This window comes from Pelodiscus sinensis, chromosome 25 (genome assembly GCF_049634645.1).
Source record: "Pelodiscus sinensis isolate JC-2024 chromosome 25, ASM4963464v1, whole genome shotgun sequence".
Lineage (NCBI taxonomy): Eukaryota > Metazoa > Chordata > Testudines > Trionychidae > Pelodiscus > Pelodiscus sinensis.
The window spans coordinates 4,506,503-4,528,373 of record NC_134735.1 but is presented as its reverse complement, the minus strand read 5'-3'; the positions used below and the strand labels follow the sequence as shown (position 1 = coordinate 4,528,373).

The 21,871-nt window shown below is 65.2% G+C and overlaps 1 protein-coding gene across 8 annotated transcripts in view; it reads right to left on the bottom strand.

Annotated features, from left to right (window-relative positions):
- Window positions 1–21,871, bottom strand: part of COL16A1 (collagen type XVI alpha 1 chain) — a 100,085-nt gene that overhangs the window by 2,565 nt on the left and 75,649 nt on the right. For 7 of the 8 annotated variants that reach the window (XM_075908929.1, XM_075908930.1, XM_075908922.1 and 4 more), the window contains 25 exons: window positions 21,801–21,845; window positions 20,564–20,680; window positions 19,699–19,734; window positions 19,228–19,314; window positions 18,322–18,366; window positions 17,686–17,730; window positions 15,376–15,429; window positions 14,890–14,943; window positions 13,095–13,148; window positions 11,887–11,931; window positions 11,636–11,689; window positions 10,837–10,872; window positions 10,147–10,209; window positions 8,845–8,916; window positions 6,537–6,590; window positions 6,174–6,218; window positions 5,554–5,598; window positions 4,542–4,595; window positions 4,051–4,104; window positions 3,485–3,535; window positions 2,884–2,973; window positions 2,362–2,397; window positions 812–856; window positions 386–574; window positions 80–146 (listed from right to left, as the gene is read on the bottom strand). In XM_075908929.1, the coding sequence (XP_075765044.1) occupies window positions 80–146; window positions 386–574; window positions 812–856; window positions 2,362–2,397; window positions 2,884–2,973; window positions 3,485–3,535; window positions 4,051–4,104; window positions 4,542–4,595; window positions 5,554–5,598; window positions 6,174–6,218; window positions 6,537–6,590; window positions 8,845–8,916; window positions 10,147–10,209; window positions 10,837–10,872; window positions 11,636–11,689; window positions 11,887–11,931; window positions 13,095–13,148; window positions 14,890–14,943; window positions 15,376–15,429; window positions 17,686–17,730; window positions 18,322–18,366; window positions 19,228–19,314; window positions 19,699–19,734; window positions 20,564–20,680; window positions 21,801–21,845 (1,537 nt within the window). The remainder of the gene's footprint in view (window positions 1–79; window positions 147–385; window positions 575–811; window positions 857–2,361; window positions 2,398–2,883; window positions 2,974–3,484; window positions 3,536–4,050; window positions 4,105–4,541; window positions 4,596–5,553; window positions 5,599–6,173; window positions 6,219–6,536; window positions 6,591–8,844; window positions 8,917–10,146; window positions 10,210–10,836; window positions 10,873–11,635; window positions 11,690–11,886; window positions 11,932–13,094; window positions 13,149–14,889; window positions 14,944–15,375; window positions 15,430–17,685; window positions 17,731–18,321; window positions 18,367–19,227; window positions 19,315–19,698; window positions 19,735–20,563; window positions 20,681–21,800; window positions 21,846–21,871) is intronic. The other variant, XM_075908923.1, reaches the window with a different exon arrangement.

Sequence of the window (21,871 nt, the reverse complement as noted above, 5' to 3'; positions counted from 1 at the left end):
CACGCCACGTGCTAAGCCGTCAGCGGCAGCTCGGGCCGGCCCTCCGGCCTCCCCCCCTCCCCCCCGCCGCGCTGCTTACCGTCAAACATTTTGTTCAGCTCTTGCCGGATGAGCCGCTTGATTTCGTCGTAATTCACCATGTCGCCCTAGAAAGAGGGGGGTGGGGAAAAACCACAAAGCAAAGCTCAGCCTGGGAAAAGGCACCAGGGTTACAAGCCTCCCCCGGGGCCCCCCAGTGAGTCAGTAGCAGAGCCAGGAATGGCCCGCCGGAGTCCTGGCGTGCGGGGTCGGATCGTGAACCCTGGTTCAGGCTGTTCTGTTCTGCACGAACTGCCCACCCCCATCCCAGCAGCAGGCCCTTCCCCTGTCCCCGTCCCCCCCTTACCATCGAGCCGGGGAGTCCGGGGCTCCCCGGGCTGCCAGCAGGTCCAGGGGAGCCTGGTTGGCCTCTCTCTCCTGGAGGACCACGGGGCCCCACGGGGCCCATGGAGCCGCTTTTCCCTGGTCCTCCGGGCATGCCAGATCTCCCCTTCTCTCCAGGATGCCCTCTCTCCCCTGCCGTGCCAGCCTCGCCCTGGAATGCAGGAAGAAGCCAGACACGGTCAGAGCAGAAATCTCTGCAGTCTCTCGTCCCCACCCAGCCAGCAGACGGGAGCTCTTGGCAGCACAGCAGCTCTCTGGGCAGCACGGGCAAGGGCCGGTCCCGCCAGGGATCCCAGGCACAGGAGAGCTGCTGGGGAAAATTCACTTCCGCAGCCACCTCGGTGGGGCAGCAGGCTCAGCGTCACGGAGCGAAGGAACCTGCCCTTACCTTCTGGCCAGCTGGTCCTGAAGGTCCAGGATTCCCCGGCGGGCCCTAGGAGGAGGCAGGAGGGAGCTGTGAGCACCACAGGAAGAGACGTGCTGCTCCAAAATGGGTTCTAGACTAGGGCCGGTGGCCCCTGCCCGTCTCGGTGCCGGGGGCTAAGCCTGGGTGGAAGGATTTATCGGACAGGACAGGCAGCTGTGGCTGGGGAGGGCTCTGAGGATCCACGAGGTTTCTGAACAGCTGCAGAGGATCTGGCCCAGAGCTTTGCCTCCCCTTGGGCAGCTGGGTGCCACGTCCGAGTCCGAGAGGGTCGGGCCGGGAGTGATGCTTTCTGACCACCGGGGCCCTGCGTGGCACAGGCCAGAGATGCACCACGTCAACTCGGGCACCCCACTCGTGGGGTTTTGATCGTGCTCAGTGTTTTGCTCTCTCCTCTCGTGCCAAGGAGCCCGACCCCGCCTGGCCGAGGCCCTGCCTTGTTAGACCGACCCTGCCGGGTGCAGGAAGCAGGAAGGTGGGGGCAGGGAGTTCAGCCCCTGCCGACCCCTTGTAGGATAGGAGCCCTTATGTACGTCGCATGCGCTTGCTGGGACATTGCCTTTTATTCTCCACACGCTGGCCCCTGGCTCCCTTCTGGAGAGTCTGCCAGAGCTCATGGAGTAAGACAGACCCGCTAAAGCCCCGCCTATTCATGTCGCTGGTACACCCTTCCCAAGGTGCCGTGGGGTGGAACCAGGGAACTGTCACTTCCTCCACTCTGATGGCAAACCAGGAAGTCCCACCTTCCGGCAGCCTGGGATGGGATGGTGCCCCCGGTGGCAGCAAGTGGGCAATGCAGGAATCTGTGTGTGTGGGGGACAGGGGGTGGGGAGCTATTTCCCGCTAGGATGCCTAAGCAGGGGCTGTGGGCCTAGACTTGGTTATGGCACCGACTGCAAACACAGTCCTCTTGCACTAACGTGCCGGGAGCAGAGAGCACTGCGTGACCCTGAGGGGTTTGGGACAGCTGCCAATGAGGAGAGGTTAATAAAACTGGGACTTTTCAGCTTAGAAAAGAGACAACGAAGGAGGAATATAAGAGAGGGCTATAAAATCAGGGCTGGTGTGGAGAAAGTAAATAAGGAAAAGTTATTTACTTGTTCCCATAACACAAGAACTAGAGCTCAATCAATGGGTAGCAGGTTTAAAACAAACAAAAGGAAGCATTTCTTCATGCAACACACAACCTGTGGAACTCCTCACCAGAGGATGTTGTGAAGGTCTGGACTTGAACAGGGTTCACAAAAGAGCTAAGTACATTCATGGAGGATAGGTCCACTGATGGCTATTAGCCAGGATGGGCAGGAATGGTGTCCCCAGCCTCTGTTTGTCAGAAGAGGGATCACTGGATGGTTCCCTGTTCTGTTCCCTCCCTCGGGGGCACCCGGCATTGGCCACTGTCGGCCGCCAGGACACTGGGCTGGATGGACCTTTGGTCTGACCCAGTACGGCCGCTCCTACGTTCTGTTCCTATGACAGAGCGCGCACGAGGGGGAGAGCCGAGCTCACGATACCTCTTTCCCGGCGGCTCCATCCGCGCCCATCTCACCCTGGGAAATCAAAGAGCACGACGTGAAGCATTCCGCAGCCCTCCTTGCTCCAGCCCACGCGACGCCCATGCCCCTGGTGACAGGGACCAGGAACCCCAACCCGCCGGGGATGCTGTGGCTGAGAACACAGCGTGGGCCCAGGCCTCGCCAGCCAGGGTGGGCACCGTGCATCGGGCGTAAAGACTCCACAGCGCCCAACGGGGAGGTCACCGGGGCAGCCCCTGCATGTGGCACGGCGCTGCATGTGCTGTCGTGTGGCTGGACAGCGCCACGTCCACACTGCCCCCAGCGGGCACAGAAGGCTGGAGAGGCTGAGCCTGGCAGAGCCCGGACTGGCATGCCACGATTGGCCAGCGTGCCGTGCTCTCTGTCCCCCCCACAACGCAGCTCCAACAGGGGCTCGGTGTTTCATATCCCCCTGTCTCCCCAATCACTGTTGGCTTCAGGTTCTAGCATCTCCCTGTTCCACGTCCATGCAGCACTCACGGGTGGTCCAGGGTGGCCAGGGGTCCCGGGTTGCCCGGGCATCCCTGCGAGGCCTCTTTCTCCTGGAGAGCCCCTCTCGCCCTTCAGGCCCTGGAGAATGGGGGAAAAGGAGAGCCCGTTTCAGACGAAGCCACCAACAGCGGGTTAAAGGGGCCAGGTGCAGACCCGGGTGGGGGCTCGACGGCCGAGCTGGGTCCCCAGAGGTGGACGCCCTCTTTGGAAGCTGGGCCCTCCATCCCCTCGCCTGGCTCCTGATCCAGCTGAGACTGGAGAACTGGATCCGGCATCAGACCCCAGGCGACCTTCCGAGTCCCATCGGTGGCCGCGTTGGCTCCGGCGCCTGGCCCGGCATGGCCCAGTGGCACGTGCCACCAGCCAACCAGCCAGCGCTGCTTGGCAAAGGATGCTCAGCTGGAGCCGCCAGTGCACAGCCCCTGCCTGGGGGCCAAGCAAAGCGCGGGTGACCCCCGGGGAAAACCCCAAGGGGGGGGTTCACGCTCCCGTCTGCAGCCCGCTCGGGGGGAACGAGGCTGCAGGGCACTAGACATGCCCCGAGGGATCTATGCCAGTGGGGAGGCCTCGGGGGAAGGACAGCGCTTACCATGCTCGTGATTCCAGCTGGGCCCGGCTGGCCTGGGCTTCCTGGGGGACCCTAGCAATCGAGAAGAAAGGAGGCTTTGACAGAGGAACAGTTAACGGGGAGCAGCGGCCAAAGCCGGCCCTAGGACGAGGCCGACTGGCTCCTACCCGCCAGCGGGCAGGGGCAGGGCTACCACAGCAGGGCACAGGGCAGATGTGTCAGCAATGGGCGACTGAACACCATGGGGGCGGAGGGGGAGTAAGAGAGCGGGGGCCAGAATCGCCATAGCATCTCCCCTTCCCCCCCAGCCTTCTGGACACTGTCCGGTCGAGCTTGCCCAGGGCTACTCATTGCATGCGAGGGCAAGTGAAATGCCATCACTACAGCGCCTCCTGCTGAGCGAGGCTGGAACTGCAGGAGCGGAATGTCCCCCCGCCCCCACCCGCCCCGGGGGCAGCGCTTGTTGCTGGGCGAGGCTGGCGCTGGAGGGAGCTCCCCAGCCCTGTTTTCCCCCGTCGGTGTTGGATGAAAACAGCCTCAGTAGGACGCCGCGCCCCCGTCTCAACAAGAGCAAAGGTTCCACTTACTACGTGGCCTGGAGGGCCCTGTCTGCCTTGGGGTCCCATGGGACCAGGATCCCCCTGCAAAAGACGGAGCGATTATACCGAGGGGCTCTGTGGCCGCCTGCACCGTGCCCCCGCCCCACGTCCTCCCCCAGCTGACCTGTCCGCAAGAGCATGAGACTGGCCAGTGGGGAGCCGAGCCCCTTCCCCCAGACGGGGCGTGTGTGTGCAGCCAGATCTTCAGCGGCTGTGACCCGAGGTAGCCGCGTCCCTCGGGGTGAGTCTACCCTGTAAGTGGCTGACTCACGTCAGCTGACTCGGGCGCCGGGCTCTTGAACTGGGTTAGGGCTGGCGTCTGAGCTCTGGGACCCTGCGAGGGGCTTGGGATGAGCGGTCGGAGGGGGGCAGAAACACGCTGGTCCATAGAGCGTGGCCGGTGGCGGGTCACAGCCAGGAGCCACACACGGCGCACGCTGCTCTCATCACCCACGTCCTTCCGCTCTGCACTGACTCACCTCTGCCCCTGGCCGGCCGCTGCTCCCGGGAGGCCCGGGTTTGCCACAGTCGCCCTAGAAGGAAGAACACACGACCTGGGGCAGCGTGCACCACGTGTGGGCGGAGATCGGGGGACAGGGAGGCTGGGCTGCACGGGGCCTGTCCGCCCCAGAGCCGGTCGCTGGCCGGCCCCGCTGGCATCTCCCTGGGCAGGGGCGCGCCACAGCCTCCCGTTCCATGTGGGCAGAGCCACGACCCATGACTGTCGCCTCCTCTTAGCTGGCGTTGCTGCCCTCAGCCTGGGCCCTCAGCTGGTGCCTTCCCCAGCTCGTGCCAGGATCCTAACATTATCCAGCTCTTTGAAACCCGCCCCCCAGGAAGGAGCCAGGCTCTCCTGCCAGCTGAGCGAGCAATCCCGCTTTGGCACCCAGCGATGAAACAGACCCACCCTGGGGAGAAGTGGCTTGGGCTGGACCACCAGAGGAAGCCACGGCCACGTGTCACACGCACCTCACCGGCCACCCCGGCCCGGCTACAAGCCAGGCGGGTGAATCTCCCTCCCTGGAAGCCGCCTGCTCCGTGCGCGCGCAGGGGGTGAACGCTGAGGGCTGCTGGCGCCGTGGGCTGCTCGCTGCACGGGCCGGGTGTGGGGGGACGACTCCTGGACGCACTAGCCCGGAGTGACGGGCTTGGAGAATGACGGGTGCTGAGGTCATGGCAGCCACCCGGAGCAGGGAATTTCAAATAGCGGACACGCGATGCTCCGCCACCCTCCCATAGCCCCCCTCCCCCCCAGACCCTCGCCGGGCCGAGACCCCTCTGGCCCCACGCAGGGCGACATTCCCCCCCTGCAGCCGGCCCAGAGGCTATGTGCCACCCCAATGTGCCCCCCGCCCCGGGGACAAGCGGCCCTTCTGTGCCCCACGAGGGTCAGCAACCGGCTCCCGGGGACCCAGAGTCCCCCCCTCAGAAAGAGGTGAGGTCCCCCAAAGCGGCAGCGGCCCGGTGCCCTCTGTGGATCCCCCAGCTTACCTTCTGGCCCGGGAGCCCCGGGTGGCCGGGTTTCCCCTTGAAGCCCTGGCAGGGAGAAGAGAAGAATGACTCTCCGGCATCCGCTGAGCAAGGCCGTGGTGGCAGGCTGGGTGCCCTGCCCCGCCTTCCCTCCTCGGGCACGGAGACACCCAGCCACGCCGGCAGGCCACGGCCAAGGCGCTCTCCGAGCCATAACCCCCCCGGGGCCCCAGACAGGCAGCCCGCGTGCGGCTGGGGAATTACCTCAGGCGGCTGGTAGAGGTGGCGACGCTTCCGCCAGCTCCGGAGTCCAGCGCTTCTCCTTCCTCTTCATCAGCCCTCTTCCCCCCCCCCCCCGTCCCCGAATACTGCCCCCTCCCGCTCACAAGGCCTGCCCCCCCCCAGTCGCGGGGGTGTTTCCCAGGGAGAGGGCCAGTGTGGCAGTCTGGGGAACTCAAGGAAAGCCGGGCTACCCGCTGACTCTCGCCCTCTGAATCCTTGCAGGCCCCGGCAGTCGGCAGCACGGGAGGGGCTCTTGGGGAGGGGCCTGGGTCAGGATGAAAGTCTGGGAAGGAAAGGCCCAACCGTCCCCCAAACGGGGGCTATTCAGGGGGCTATTCAGGAATTCAGGCAGAACTTACCGGAAGCCCATTCATTCCCGGCGGCCCTGCCGGACCCGGGTCGCCCTAAGGAAAGAGGCAGAGGACACAGAGTTAGGGTGGCTGTGGCAAGACGTTGCAAGTGGGTTTGGCATCCCGCCCGGGGGAGGAACCCCAGGAGTGGGATCCCGCTCCCTGCTTTCCGGGGAGAACAGCCTCTCCCTGTGCTCCCCCTCCCAGCTGGCCAAGCACTTGGGGCGAAGGCCAAACTCCCCCCCCCATCGGGGCTGCGCTTCGTGCCTCGGCCCAGGCTGAGCAGGTCAGCGAATCCTCCACGCCCGCCGGGGCCCTGCTCTCAGCAGACCCGTGGGGACACAGGTACAAAACCCCGTCCCGTGTTCTTACCCGCATCCCTGGCTTCCCGTCTTTGCCATCCAGGCCTTCCAAGCCGGCTGGGCCCTGCGACACGCCGGGGAAAGCAAGACCAAGAATGAGAGAACTCGCAAGACTTTTGTTCGTTCACTCCGCCTCCTCCGCTGGGTGGATCTCAGCGGGGGCCCATGAATACCAAGGCAAGGGCTCTGGGCGGGGGGCTGAGAACTGGTGCTCAGCAGGCACAAGTATCCCTCACTTGCCATCTGGACTGTGCCATTTGCGCCATGACCTTTCTGCTGTAACAGTCCCTGGACTTCAGCCACTAGCGGGTCTCCACCCGAGCGGGGAGAGAACTCACGACCCTCTGAGCCCTCGCTGGGCTGCCATCACAGGAGTCATGGAGAACCTCCGCGTGAGTGCCTCTATCCCCAGGTCGGACATCCCAGCACGCCAGGGAGTGCGTTAACCCAGCAAGCATGGGTACAGGATGGCCGGTACCCGGGGGCCGTCGGGCGGAGAGCAGTGATCCAATATCTACACTGCCCCCACTCAGGTGTTTATCCCACTGGTTCCAACCCAGGCCAATCCCGTTTCAGAGTCACAGATTTTAAGGCTGGAAGAGACTTTCACGCCCATCTGATCGGATCGCCTGCATAGCCCAGGCCAGTCTCACTGCTCGGCGCTGATTGGAGCGTTGTGTCCAGTCCTGGGCACCGCATTTCAACAAAGAGGTGGAGAAATTGGAGAAGGTCCAGAGAAGAGCAACAAGAATGACTCAAGGTCTAGAAAACCTTTCAGGGAAGCCTAAGGAATTGGGCTTGTTGAGTTTGGAAAAGAGAAGACGGAGAGGGGACACGAGAGCGGTTTTCAGGTACCTAAAAGGGTGTCACAAGGAGAAGGGAGGAAAATTGCTCTCCTTGGCCTCCAAGGATAGAACAAGAAGCAACGGGCTTAAGCTGCAGCAAGGGAGGTTTAGGTTGGACATGAGGAAAAACTTCCTGCCCGTCAGCGAGGTTAAACACTAGAATAAATTGCCTACGAGGGTGTGGAATCTCCATCCCTGGAGATATGTCAGAGCAGGTTGGACAGACGCCTGGCAGGGACGGTCTAGACGGTGCTTGGTCCTGCCGTGAGGGCCGGGGACTGGACTCAATGACCTCGCGAGGTCCCTTCCACTTCTAGGAGTCTATGATTCACCCAACGGTTTTAACCCAGAAACTCCGGCCGGGATGTGATGTAGTGGGCAGGCCACACCCTCTGGGCATTCACTGGTGGCTGTGCGTGGGCTGGGGTGACCCCTACTGGCCGGTACCTGTAGCACTGCCCAGCCGGACGGCTGCCTTAAGTCACAAAAGACCCAACCTGTCGGACCGGTTGAGGGCAGGCAGGGAACAAAGGAAGGGAGGTTTTGGGGGAAGGGGCAGTTGCTGCCTGGGAAGCATGAAGGGAGCAGCCTTAGCTGAGGGTCTAGTGATGACAATGGACCCCCTAACCCAAGGGGTCTGAGGCAGCCTGGCCCTGACTCCTGAAACCGCAGCACGTCTGTGCTGGGCTGTATTCTGGAGGAGCAATAACCCCCCTCTGTTCTACTGGCGGGCAGAGGCTCATCTTGCTGCAGACGGGGTGCAGGGGCGGGGGGTCCCCGACATGCCACCATGCGGGGCGAGAACCCATCCCTCTGTTTGAAATACAGAGCCCCGGCCCCAAGAGGCAGGTCCCACCCCGCTGTTGGATGGAATGGAGAGCTGCTGGCTCCCCCCCCCAATCTGTGCCCCGGGACAGAGGCAGGGCGACGCAGCAGCCCATGGGATGAGATAAAACGTGTGGAAGAAACTCTCCCCGATGATCATCTGCAGCCAGGGACGGGGCCCCAGGGAGAGCTCCAGGGAGGAGCTGGGAAGAGCCCTGACGCTGGTTCCCAGCTCCATTCTGGCTCCGGCTGGATAGCTGCTGCAGCCCCCGGATTTGCTTGGGGCCTCGTGGTACGCGCCGTGGCATGAAGGCAGCGTCCCTCTGGCCGGGGCACAAATGCAGAGGCGCTTTGGGCCCAGGGCTGGCACCGTAGCTCGGCAGGGCCACGGTCTTGGGTTTTCATGCCGGGGGAGGGGAAGCAGCTTCCATTTGCTGGAACCCCACCCCGCCGGGCCTCTGCTCTCTGCTGAGCTCCTCGTCCACACCACGAAGGACTGTCCCAACCAGCCACGGCCCAGCGGCCCTTGCAGCTCCAGCCACCGCCCCCAGGTAGGGGCCCTTCCCTTCCCCTGCGTTCCCTCTCCCCATGGAACCCCCCGAGCTCTCCGCCCAGTCAGGAATTCAGCCAGGGAAGAGAAACACTCACCTGTATTCCGGGAGGCCCCGGGGATCCTGGGGGCCCTGGCATCCCGGTGGGGCCACGCATCCCTTCACTGCCCTGCAAACGTCATACGGAGAGTGAAACCGCTGCCCTCTGCCAGGCTACTGCATGGGTACAAAGCCCCGGGCGCCCCTAGCCACCCCACAGGGTACTCCAGAGACCGCTCTGGCTTCTCCACGGGCTTCTCCATGCACGCCAGCCCCCGGATCCAAGGGGGGAAGGAAGCGGAGCAGCAAATCTCCTGGGAGTGGCCCCAGCAGCCAGGAGGAACACGGGCCTCTTGCCTGGAGTGTGCCCGCAAGGCTGCAGACGTGCCCCCCGCTGTGCGCCCGGCGCGCTCCATGGCCTGCATTTTCCCTGTGCACTAAAAGGCTGCAGCGTCTCCTTCCTCCCCTCCTACGGGGGAAGCAGCAGCGTCGCTGGGCAGGCCCCTCCCAAACCACAGGTAGCTGGGGATGCCCCCAGGGGATGTTTCCATGATGGATCCGCCACCGGAGATGGGCCAGGAAGGGGGAAGTTTGTGTCCGGACAGACTTAGCCCCGTGGCCTGTTACAAAGCCAAGCACTGCTGGCCAGCGCTGCTTTGGCTTCTGCGGGGCGTGGTGGCCAGGGGGCCCAGCACACACAGCGCCGGGCCCCCTTTGCTCCCGAATCCTGCACCGATTCCGCGTCCCCCGGCCCGGCGTGGTGGACAAGAGCGTCTGGCAGAGCTGTTCCCGGGGCCGTGCCAAAAAGCACAAGCCCACAACCTCGGCCTCTGGGATGCTGGCAACCCCGGCTCGCTGCAGAGGGAAACCTGCCTATTCCCCCCCCCCCCCACCCGGCTCCTCTACAGCCTGCCTTCCGCACAGCAGCTAGCGGCTGTCCCCAGAGCCCTGCGAACGGCACGGGGGCTCTCTCCTACCCCGGCTTGGCTGCAGGGGGGAGGCGGGTGCTTGCCAGGGCTCCCAGGAACCCTCCGGCGCCTCGCTGAACGTGCCGGGCTCCGAAAGGGACGTGCTGGCTGGAAAAGTGTCTCTGAGGAGCGGACCCCTGGATCAGATCCACATGGAGACCAGCCCCCACGGGCCTCCCCTTTTCACAAGCTCCCGCCCCCGGGTCGCCCTGCAGGGACAGCGCCGCCAGGGAAGCCACGTCCGAACGCCAGCCTGAGTGGCACCCGGCGCCCCGCCAGCAGCAGCTCTCTCCGGTGCTCCGAAACCCCCTGGCTAGGACACCAGGCAATCGCCAGGGACCCGCTCTCTTGGGACGTCCAGCCCCACAGCCAGCCGGCCTGGGCGCACTCACCTTCTCTGCTGCGGGCCCTGGCGGCCCGGCCGGTCCAGCTTTCCCTGGGAACCCGGGAGGGCCCTAAAACAACAAAGGTTTGGCGATCTTAGAGGGGGAATCAAGTCGCTCGGCACGGGGGTCTGTGAGCGGCCCCTGCTAATGCCGCTCGGCAGCCGCCACTCAGCACGTCTGCCGCTAGCGCGGATCTGCCCCTAGTGCGCACAGGGCTAGTGAGCACTGGGAATCAAGCCGGGAGAAAACCCCTTTGGCCCAAGAGCTTCCCTCCCTGGTCTTCTGCCCTGCCTCCTGCCCGGGCCTGTTCGAGCTCCGGTAAGGAGGCTCTGCACCATAGTGAATGTGCAAAGCGGGGCCCCTCCCCCCCCGCCGCCCCCGATTACTGGCTGCAAATCCCCGTGCTCGGTAAATCCCCCCGAAAACCAGACAAGGAGGGTTCGGAGCCTTTATTGTCCCGTAAACTATGGCCAGGAAATAATCCCCATTTATCCCCCGCTGGCTCTGCCTCAGCCCCGGCCAGTGCCTTCAGGACCCCCTTCAGGGCAGATGGGCATCCCGCTCCCCCACCATGCCCCCTTCCAGCTCCCTGGTCACGGGTGGTGAGCTCAGCCCTCCGCCCGGCAGCTCCCCCGCCAGGCTACCCACGCATGGACGGAGCCTCAGTGCCCGAAAGGTCCCCCGGAATGTACTTACGGGTGGCCCTGGGAAGCCCGGCTGCCCCTGAAAGCCCTGTGGATACAGTCAGAGATCAGCCAGTGCAGTGCGCCCGCGGTCCCCGGCAGCCCCCGGCAGAGGCAGCCTGTGTGAGATCCTCCGGAGATGAGGGGTCCCCAGCATCTGGCTCCCTCTTGGAACCGATCCAGCCTCCGCCCCGCAGCCAGAGCCCCAAGCACCCTGCATTCTCTTGGAGCCGTGGGGTGGGCCTTGCAGCCTTCCCCGCACAGCCCTGGGGGCAAGGCTCCGGGCCAAGCCCCCAGGGTTTAGCGAGGCGGCAGGCCTAGGAGCCTAGGTGCAAGAAGCAGGGGTGCAGGGGGTGCTGCAGCACCCTCAGATTTTCCACTTGGCTTCCCCGCACCTAGGGATTGGCCCCACTGCCAGCTCTGCCAGCCCCGGGTCCCGGCCCCCGCGGTCCTGCTGGCTTCGGCACCCCCCCCCCCCCCCCAGGGTTCCCACCATCTGCCATCGCTGCGGGCTCTGAAAGAGACGCAGAATCGGGGAGGGAGGGGGGCTCAGCTTAGCACCCCCACCCCACAAATAATTCCAGCGCCACTGCCTTTGGGCCCCTCGGGGGCATCTCAGCAGGTTCCTCTGCCTGCTTTGGGGCAAGGCTTCTTCAGCCGCTGCCAGGTCCCCGGGCAAGGAACCCAACAGGGGTGAGGAAGGGGGAGCCCCCTGGTCTAATCCAAGGGGCAGTGCCCACAAAGCAGGAGCTCCCAGTGCCTGTTCCTCCCTCCAGGGAGGGGAAGGGGCAGAGAAAGTCAGAGGGTCTCACCTGGTCTCCTTTCTCCCCGGAGTTGCCCTGGGCTCCGCGCTCTCCTCTCGGACCCTGGGGCGGAGACAGAGCAGAGGGGCTGCAGTTTCTCTGCCACTGGCCAACCCAGCCAGCCCTCCAGCACCCCTTCCTCCGCACCGTGCCCCGGTCGCCTCCCCCCTCCCCACCCGTCGGCCGAGTGCCGCTGCAACACGGGCCTGAGCCGGCCAGCGGCGCCAACTTTCCCAGGCAACCCTTAGCTGTGAACTTACCGCTGGCCCCGTGGGGCCTGGGATGCCATCGGAACCGGGGGGGCCCTGGGGAGGTAACCAAGGGAACAAGGATCAGCTGCGGAGAGGAGACCCCCAGCACCCCAGCTGGCCACCACGTTAGCCAAGGATCCGCAGGGCAGCTTGGCTCAGCCCTGGCGGGACCCAGCGACCCTGCGAGCTCCTGCAGGTGTGGCCAGGAGGCTGCGTGGGGAGACACGGCGGGGGCGCCTTCACCCCGATTGTTTCTATCAGGGCAGCCCCCAAACACCTCGGGATCCGGGCCCTGGGGCTCCCACCCAGGGAAAGCCGGGACCCATCCCGGGAGGTACTTGCAGGAGGTGAGCAATGAGCTCTGTGGCGCTGGCCTGGCACTCGATAGGGTCCCGTCGCCCCTGGGGTCTGGGGCTACCGGCCACTCCCCTCCCCAGGGCCAGAGGCTGCGCTGCCCAGTCTCCCGGCCGCATGCTCTGAGGCCCGGGGCTGGCGAGGGGATTAGACGCCCAGCAGCTGTGAGAGGAGCAAAGGCAGCCCAGCTGCGCCCCACACACAGCTCTGCCCCACACCCAGACACACCCCAATCTCAGCTGCGCCCCACACCCAGCCCCGCCCCACACCCAGACGCACCCCAATCTCAGCTGCGCCCTACACCCAGCCCCGCCCCACACCCAGACACACCCCAATCTCAGCTGCGCCCCACACCCAGACACACCCCAATCTCAGCTGCGCCCCACACACAGCTCTGCCCCACACCCAGCCCCGCCCCACACCCAGACGCACCCCAATCTCAGCTGCGCCCCACACCCAGCCCCACCCCACACCCAGACGCACCCCAATCTTAGCTGCACCCCACACGCAGACGCACCCCAATCTCAGCTGCGCCCCACACCCAGCCCCACCCCACACCCAGACGCACCCCAATCTTAGCTGCGCCCCACACCCAGACGCACCCCAATCTCAGCTGTGCCCCACACCCAGCCCCGCCCCACACCCAGACACACCCCAATCTCAGCTGCGCCCCACACCCAGGCCCACCCCACACCCAGCCCTACTCCAATCTCAGCTGCACCCCAATCCCAGGTGCCACCCTACACCCAGCCCCGCCCCAGCTCCTCTACTAGTGTGGGGGTGTGTGGGGGGGGTTTCCCTTCCCCCCAGTGGGGAGTGGCCTGTGGCGTCGAGCTGGCACAGGGTCAGGTCCAGGCACTCACCGACTCCCCTTTCTCCCCGGGGGGTCCCACGTAGCCGCGCTCTCCTTTGCTGCCCTGGGGAGGAGGGGGCGGAGAGGAGATGAGCTTGGCACAGCAGCCGCAGGGGCTGGGGAACCCCTCTGAGCTGGGTGGGGAGGGAGCTGACAGCGGAAGTTTGGGGGAAGGGGTGGAATGGGGGCGGGGCTCGGAGCAGTGTTTGGGGGGAAGGGGTGGAACAAGGAAGGGGCCTGGTGCGGAGGGGAGCACCCCTCGGCTAGCGGGGAAGTCACCCCCTCTGAGTGGGCCTATCGACAGGGGTGGGGGGTGGGGCCCCCCTCGGCTAGCGGGGAAGTCACCACCTCTGAGTGGGCCTATCGACAGGGGTGGGGGGTGGGGCACCCCTCGGCTAGCGGGGAAGTCACCCCCTCTGAGTGGGCCTATCGACAGGGGTGGGGGGTGGGGCACCCCTCGGCTAGCGGGGAAGTCACCACCTCTGAGTGGGCCTATCGACAGGGGTGGGGGGTGGGGCACCCCTCGGCTAGCGGGGAAGTCACCACCTCTGAGTGGGCCTATCGACAGGGGTGGGGGGTGGGGCACCCCTCGGCTAGCGGGGAAGTCACCCCCTCTGAGTGGGCCTATCGACAGGGGTGGGGGGTGGGGCCCCCCTCGGCTAGCGGGGAAGTCACCCCCTCTGAGTGGGCCTATCGACAGGGGTGGGGGGTGGGGCCCCCCTCGGCTAGCGGGGAAGTCACCCCCTCTGAGTGGGCCTATCGCCTGACCCTCTGGGCGAGCTGGGCTGGAAGAAGCGAGCGAAGGAACGTCCATCCAGTGTCCCACGCCCCCCGCACGGCGACGGGAGAAGGGGGAAAGAGACAGACGGGCCTGGCCCAAACCCAGAGGCCTCCTGCTAGAACCTAGGGGCCGTGGCGTGCTCAGGCCTGGCAAGCACCCCAGGGTGGGGCTGAGATCAACGCACTAACATGGGTCAGACCCCCCACTCTGGGCAGCGGAAGTCCTGCCTCCTCGCCCGGACGGGGCATGCTCCCGCGGTATAAAGGGAGGGAGCCCAGCTCAGCCTGGCCTGGATGCCGGAGGGAAGGACCTAGGCTGGAAACCCCCGCGGAGGACGAGAGCCAGCCCCTGCCCAGGGCGATCAGAGACCCCCGGGCCGGCTGAGATGGCCGGCGGGGAGGGAGAGACGAGTGCTGCCTTGCCGGCTGAGAATCGGGCTCCGACGCTCACAGCGGCAGCATTGCCACCCGCACCAGCTTCCCCTCCCCGCCCAGCCGAGTCCGTGTCGTCTCCGGCGCCATCTGAGAAACCGTCAAACACGGGGGGTGTCCCTGCCCCGCTCCGCCAGCCAATGGGAACCGCTGACGCGCCTTCCTCCTGCGCTGTATCCTTAAGGAGGCAGGCTGAGGTCCGGGTATCGGGGGGGGGGACTTTTTTGGGGTCGGGGGCTGCTGACCCACAGAAGAATCAGTCGGGGGCCACACACGAGTGAGAAGGAAACCCCCCCCAAGCCCTCCCTGACGTGGCCCCTGACCGAGGAGGAGAAAGACCCTCCCCACATCCTCCTCCCACACCAGAGCCTGGGGGCCCAGCCTAGTGGATTTTGTGTGCTCCACCCCTGCAGGTGGGAGGTGGGGGGCTGGCTCCCCAGTGCTGAGCCTCGGGGGCTAGATCCAGGCAAGCTGGGGGGCTGCGTCCCCACCCCAGTACATACCAAACCCTGAGCCTTGTGTATCCCTGGTGGGCAGGGACTGGGCTACCCCGTGTCCACAAACTATTCCCCACGCAACCCAGCAGTACTCACAGGCAGGCCGGGCGGGCCCATCGCCCCGGGGTAGCCGGGCTGACCAGGCGGGCCCTGAAGGAAAGGACATTGGGGATCAGACGTGCCAGGCTCCAGGGTTAAGCTGCCGGCCTCTCCCCGCCGCTCGTACCCCCCACGCTGCGCATGGGCCGCGCGTTCTGCTGGGCCAGCCTGACGCACACGCAGGGAAACCGCCGGCCAGTGGGTTGACCTGGCAAGCGAATGTCCCCCCCCCCCCCCCCGGCTGCTCCTGAGGGGCAGCTTCCCCCCGGGCCTGGGGCAGCCAGGCAGGTCCCTCTGGGGCACACAGCCTGGCACCGTTGGGCCAAATCCTGCGGCTGCGGGGACCCTGGTCCAGCTCAGCCCATCTCACGGTCCCTCTGGGCCGAGGTGTCAGCCGCGGCTGCCCCTCCGCCAGCCTCCTGCCAGCCCCTCTGCCCACCGGGCAGCTCAGCCCGCCAGAGTTTGGGGAGTTTGGTCACTCACCAGTTCCCCTTTCGCGCCGGGCAGCCCAGGCAGTCCGCGCTCGCCCTGCAGGCCCTTGGGAGAGAAAACAGGCGGGTCGGTCAGGACATTTCTACCCTCAGCCCCGTTCCCACCCTGGCGGTGGCAGGGCCGGCCCCACGGGGCACAGCAGGGCTGCACGGGTGGGATGACGTGATCGGCCAGGAGCTCAGCTCCGGCACCCAGAGCCGGGTGCTACAGCTCCTGTGCTCGTCACTGCCACTGGAGGCTCTACGGGCTGTCGGCGCGGTGACGGCTCACCCTGCCCCCCCCCGCCGCAGGGCTGGCTTCCCCAGAGCTGGTCCCCCGCCCGCTGGCTCCGGCACCTCTAGGGCAAGGGGCAGCCCCGGTCTTTGTTCTGAAGGCCCAAAGGCCAGAGCAAGCCGGGTGGAAGATGCGCCCCTGCCCTGCCCCTCGGCCGAAGCCGCATCCCCAGCCAGGAGGGGCGAGGCCGGCTCCGTTGTCTTCAGCGGACTCGGTCACTTTGCAGCAGCCCTAGCGGCGTCCGCGTGCCTGGCTGGGTGGATATGGTCCCACCCTGGCTGGGGGAGAGGGGCTTACCTGCTGCCACTCCTGGGAGCGCCCTGTCCCCCCCCTCCAAATGCTCCTCCCAGACACGGCCCCACAGCGCAGACCGGCGCCGACTGGCCGCCGTGCCCAAAGGCTGCCCCTCGCCAGCCCTGCTTTCCAGGGCGGGTGCTTTGGAGAGGGAGGGATGAATGCGGCACGTCCCATCGATGGGAGGGGCCCTGAGGTGAGCGGGGGGCACTACACTGGGCAGGGAAAGTTGTGCCCCACAGCAGGGGTAACAGGTCTTGTCCTCTTGCACCCGGGGCCCTGCCGGCTCTCACTAGCTCCCTGCTGGCTTTGGCGGCTGCTCAGCCCCCCGGCACTCCCGCTTCCTGCCCCCTCTGCTCCCCAGATGGCTCCTCCTTGCACGTCGCCCATGAGCGGAAGCCACAGCTGCCCAGTCCCAGAGACCTCGTCCACATCCAAAGGCTCCGTCGCCGTTCCCCTCCCGCCACGTCTCCGCAGGCCACGTACGAGTGTGTGCGCTGGATGGGATGGGCGAGAAACCCACGTGCGCCTCTCGCTGGCCGTCCCGGAGTGGGAGGGGCCAAGGAGGTAAACCCCAGACCCCAAGTGAACCGGGCACAACACGGAGCGACGAGGATGGGGGTTAGTTTCGGTTACATGGCGCCTACGTGGTGGAAGGTGATGCTGCCGAGGCACTGAACACACCAGCGAGGAGGTGAACACTGCGTAGCGATGACACACACAGACCGTGGGGTTACGGTGACAGTAGCGGGAGATGCCAGATAGGAGATTAGGACATGAATGACGTAGGGGTGATGGGAGGAAAAAACCACACAATCCAGGTGCCCTCTCTCACGCCTGCCTCTGCAGGAGGGGTTTTGGGTGGGGATCATTCGTGACGGGGCACTGCTGACGGAGATCCTGCATGCTCAGCCGGAGCGGAGGCAGGAGGAAGAGCAGACGAGAGACAGAGGGAAAACAGAGGCGTCGATTCCGTTTTTTTTCTCGATTGAGTCTGAGCTGAGCACCACGGGGCCCCGGACCGGCACACCCAGCGCATGGCAGCCGGCTCCACACGGAGACTGAGCACGCAGCCAGCAGCAGGGTCACACCCCGGCTCGGTGCAGCACCACTGGGCTTACCCAGGGATTGCAGTAGCAGCTCCAAGCCCCAGCTGGGATCAAAGGCCCCATTGTGCCGGGGGCTGCCCAGACAGTGAGAGGCAGCGCGGGCCCCAAAGAGCTCACAGTGGAAACCGCCAAATGGGGGAGAGAAAGGAAGAACTGCGCCCATTTTACAGATGGGGAGCGGAGGCCCAGAGAGATTCCAGCATCACCCCGCAAGAGGGGCAGAGGCAGGGCATGACCGCAGGGTTCCCAAGTCCCAAGCCTGAGCTGCGAGGGCAGATTTGCACCAGCGGAGAAGCTGGCTCCACCGAGCTCAATGGAGTTACGATTTGCTCCCACACAAATGGGAGGCAGATCAGAGCCACCCGGAGGGAGAGGAGCTGCAAGGAGAGATGGGGACAGGAGGGCTGCAGAGGCAATAAGAAGCCCCTGGGCAGGGCACAGATGAAACTGGCGAGGGGCTTTTCCTCCTGGGGCCCGGAGGAGTCTAGTGCAGGGAATCGGTGTGCGCAGGGCCTGGCTGGGTGACCGGGCGCAGCGCCCAGAGGAGAGTAATGGAGGCAGACAAAACCAAACAAGCATGAGCGACAAAGGACCGCACAGAGCACGTGCCGTGCTGGGTTCTTACAGGCAATCCGGGTGCGCCAGGCGTTCCAGGAAAACCTGGAGGGCCCTAAGGGAAGAAACAGTGAGATCACACCTTGGAAATCACAGTCAGGAGGCGGGCGGGGGGAGGCCTGGGGCAGTGGGGACGGGACCCTGGGAAGGGAAGCCGAGGGGCTAGGTATTCCAGGACACCGGCTCGCGTCAGTCTCTTGTTCCAAGCGGGACGTGTCTCCTCTTCTGGTCTCGGGACCGGCTCTGCGGACTCCCCCTGCCTTCAGCATCCGTGCCACCTTCGCCCCCCTCTGGAGAAGGCAGCTCTGTCCAGAAGCGCTTCCCTTCCTCCACCCCTCACCATGGCCTCAGGGCTGGGACGTAGGTTGGCAGAACACGTGGCCTTCGCGCTGCTTCCAAATGCCATTCGGCCGTGCTCAGCCATTCCCAGCCCGGGCGCTGGGCCAGGATTTCAGCCTGGGATCTTGGGAGAGGCTGTAGAGCAGCAGCAAGTTCCCATAGCCCCGGGCCGTGGCAACCCCGAGGGAGCGCCAGGGAACTCTTCCGCAGAGGGTGTGCGCGGCGCCTTCAGAGCACAGCTGCCCCACCCCAAGGGGCAGCACCCCGCCCTACCTACACACGTACGTTCGTTGCCAGGGTAACTTACCGCTGGTCCGGTGGGGCCTGGGGATCCCCTCGACCCTGGTGGGCCCTACAAAGAGATCGGCACAGAGTTAGCAGCTTGTTAGTGGGGGGGGGGCTGTCTGCTCTGTGACCCGGGGCCCCCCTGCGCTGGGATGGGAGATTCTCACTGACTCTCCCAAATGTGAGTTAACCCAGACACCCAGGCTCAGCCCCCCAGGGAGAGACAAAGGGAGGAGGGCAGAGACCAGCACCTGGCTGGGGGGCAGGGCTGGAGGAGAGTTTTTTAGTTTCTGTCTGGGATCATGGAGGAAGCAGCCTGAGCAAGGGGGCTGGGATTTAGGGGCCCAGCCTCCCCCATCTCAAGGGGGGCTGAGGCATCACAGGCCTGGCCCTGTGACCGGATTCCATCTGTGCTGGGCTGTCTCCTGGAGAAGCAATAAACTCCCTCTGTTCTACTGGCTGGCGGAGTCTGTTCGTGCCACTACGGGGTGCAGGAGGCGGGGGACCCCGACACGACGTCACAGGAGCTCCTCAGCTCCATCCCCAAAGTCACGTGACAAGCAGCCGGAGCCCCCGGCCACGGTGGCGATGAGAGAAGGGAACAGAGCACAGCGCAAGGAGGGAGACTGAACGGAGCCGGTCCCTGCGGAGCCGGAGCTGCACAGCTCCCCTCTGGGCCCGGGCAGGGGCTGGCGCTGGCTGGAGGATTTTCAAGGATTGCCCGGTGCCCCGAGCCCTTCCTGCAGGGATGCGGTGAGGGGCGGGAAGCAGCGGATGCTGGGGGGGAGGGGTGATGTCTAGGGGCCACGTCCCAGGATGACAACCTCCATCCACAGCGAGAAATGCCGCCCATGAGCTGCAGCTGGCAAAGGCCAAAGCCCGGGGGGAACCCGCCATCCCATGGTCCTGGCGCAGACGCTGGACACACCTGCTCCCCTCTCTCTCCGGGTAAGCCTGGGATCCCCGGCAGCCCAGGCCCTCCGGCACAGTCACCGTTGCTCTCTGCTTGGTCGCCCTGGGGGGAAAGACGAGACCCATTTCAGGAGACGTTTCAGCTCAAGGCCCCCCCCTCCAGGCCGTGAAGCTCAACAAGCCGCCCTGTGAATCCAGCAACGTCCCACGCCCCTGGAAACCCCTGGCTGCCCCAGGGGGCTGTGAAACTGCCCTGGAGCCTGGCCGTGCTCGGGGAACCGCTGCCCATGTGGCACTGGGCAAACGAGGAACGTACCTGCCCCTTACACATGCACTGGGCAGGGGAGTGCCCCATGCTGACCCCCCGCCCTGTCGTGAGGCGGCCGAGGCGGGGAGTCCTCGGGGGGGGGGGGGTTCTTAGACACCAGGGAGCAGAGTCCCCTCACCCCACCCACAACCAGCCCCGAGCGCAGGGGGTTCTACTCACCCGGGGCTCCTCCGCTCTCGGGAACTGAGCAAAGCACTGGAAGAGGAGGAGAGGCCGAGGGTTTATTCCCGCTGGGTTTTGCTCCATATTCCGGCCTTCACCGGGGAAGAGGCGCAGTGGGGCTGGCAGTGACCCCCGAGGAGGCACAGGAAAGGGACCCAGCATCATTGGGTCTAGGCCCCCCCGCCCAGCCCACATGGAAGCCAGACGTGTGAGTCTCCACCCCTGTGCCCTTGTGCCCCACGGCCCTAGTGCCAAGTGAGCCAAGGGTCGGCATCAGCCACCCCCCTTCAGAGTGTGCCCGCCTTGCACGGGGGCTGAGGGTGGCACAATGGGCAGTGCAAGGGAGAACCGGGCCTGGGGAGTGAAAGAGGCATAAGCCAAGAGCTGCACCGGGCCAGGGCCGTGCGAGGGGTTACTGGGCACAGACTGGCACTATGGGCCCAGGCACACCCCCAAGCGGGGGTTAAGAGCACGTGTAAGCAGGAGCCGTGGGCACGCCGGGGAGTGCGGGGCCGTGCCGCCGGGTGGGCGTCCATGGGGTAGTGCCATTGCACTCACGGGTGTGTGCAGTGCACCCCGGGCACTCTCTCTGGGACACGCTGGAGCGGCTGCCACTGAGGCACGGAGCTTCCCCGGTGTTGGGGTCCCCCCCCGGAGCGGCTGCCACTGAGGCACGGAGCTTCCCCGGTGTTGGGGTCCCCCCCCGGAGCGGCTGCCACTGAGGCACGGAGCTTCCCCAGTGTTGGGGTCCCCCCCGGAGCGGCTGCCACTGAGGCACGGAGCTTCCCCAGTGTTGGGGTCCCCCCCGGAGCGCGGGGAATTCCCACACGCTGGCCACGGGAGGCGGCGGCAGGGTACTCACCCGCGCGCAGTTGTCTATGCCGGGGACACCGGGCATGCCCTGGTCGCCCTTCTCCCCTTTGACTCCGCTGGGCGTGTGGGAGCTGGGCTGCACCTGGGCACAGTCCCCGCAGATGTTCTGGGGAGAGAGGAGGGGTCGCATGAGGGGGGATCCCCCAGCGTCCGGCTGGGACGCGCCGGCTTAGCACACTGGCTGCTGTTCCTATCACAGCGGGGCCACGGGGCCCAGCAGAGATCGGGGCCCCGCGGTGTTAGGTGCTGCACAGGCAGCGCGCTGCAACAGCCCCACCCCATGGAGCTTATGAGGGGGGGACTGCGTCGCCCTCTACTGACCAGCCCACGGGACTGCGACAGCCCTCTGCTCCCGGCCGTTGCAGTAAGTGGATCAGAACTGGCTCCCTGCGGCTCTGACAGTGCCCCGCACTGGATGCTTCCAAAGGAGGGGCAACGGCCTGTCTAGGGGCCAACGGCAAGGTACCTGAGACCCTGTTGGCCAGGGGCTTGCCTCAGTCTCGGATGTGGAAAGATGTGGGGTCCCAGTGGGGCACACACTAAATAAAAGTCAGCAGTGGGACGCTGTTGCAAAAAAGGCAAATGTCATTCTGGGAGCCATTCACAGGAGTGCGGTGAGCAAGACTCGAGACGTCGTTCTCCCGCTCTGCTCTGCGCTGATTAGGCCTCAGCTGGAGTCTTGTGTCCAGTTCTGGGCCCCGCGTTTCAGGAAAGAGGTGGAGAAATTGGAGAAGGTCCAGAGAAGAGCAACAAGAATGATTCAAGGTCTAGAACACATGAGCGAAGAGGGAAGACTGAAAGAATCGGGTTTGTTTAGTCTGGAAAAGAGAAGACAGAGAGCGGACGAGAGCAGCTTTCAGTAGCTAAAAGGGTGTTCCAAGGAGGAGGGAGAAACATTGTTCTCCTTGGCCTCTGAGGACGGGACAAGAAGCAATGGGCTTAAATTGCAGTTTAGGTGGGACATTAGGAAAAACTTCTTAACTGTCAGGGCGGCGAAACACTGGACTAAATTGCCCAGGGAGGTTGTGGAATCTCCATCTCCAGAGAGATTTAAGAGCAGGTTGGACAGACATCTATCAGGGATGGTCTAGACGGTGCTTGGTCCTGCCGCGAGGGCAGGGGACTGGACTTGATGTCCTCTCGAGGTCCCTTCCACTTCTAGGATTCTGTGATTCTATAAGAGGCCATCTGCAGCTCTAGCTGCCTTTGCTCCCCAGCGCTCTTACCTTGAGCACCTCGATGTTCCGCTCCGCGACGACAGCGAGCGGCCCCTGCAACAGACACACAGAGAAAGAGA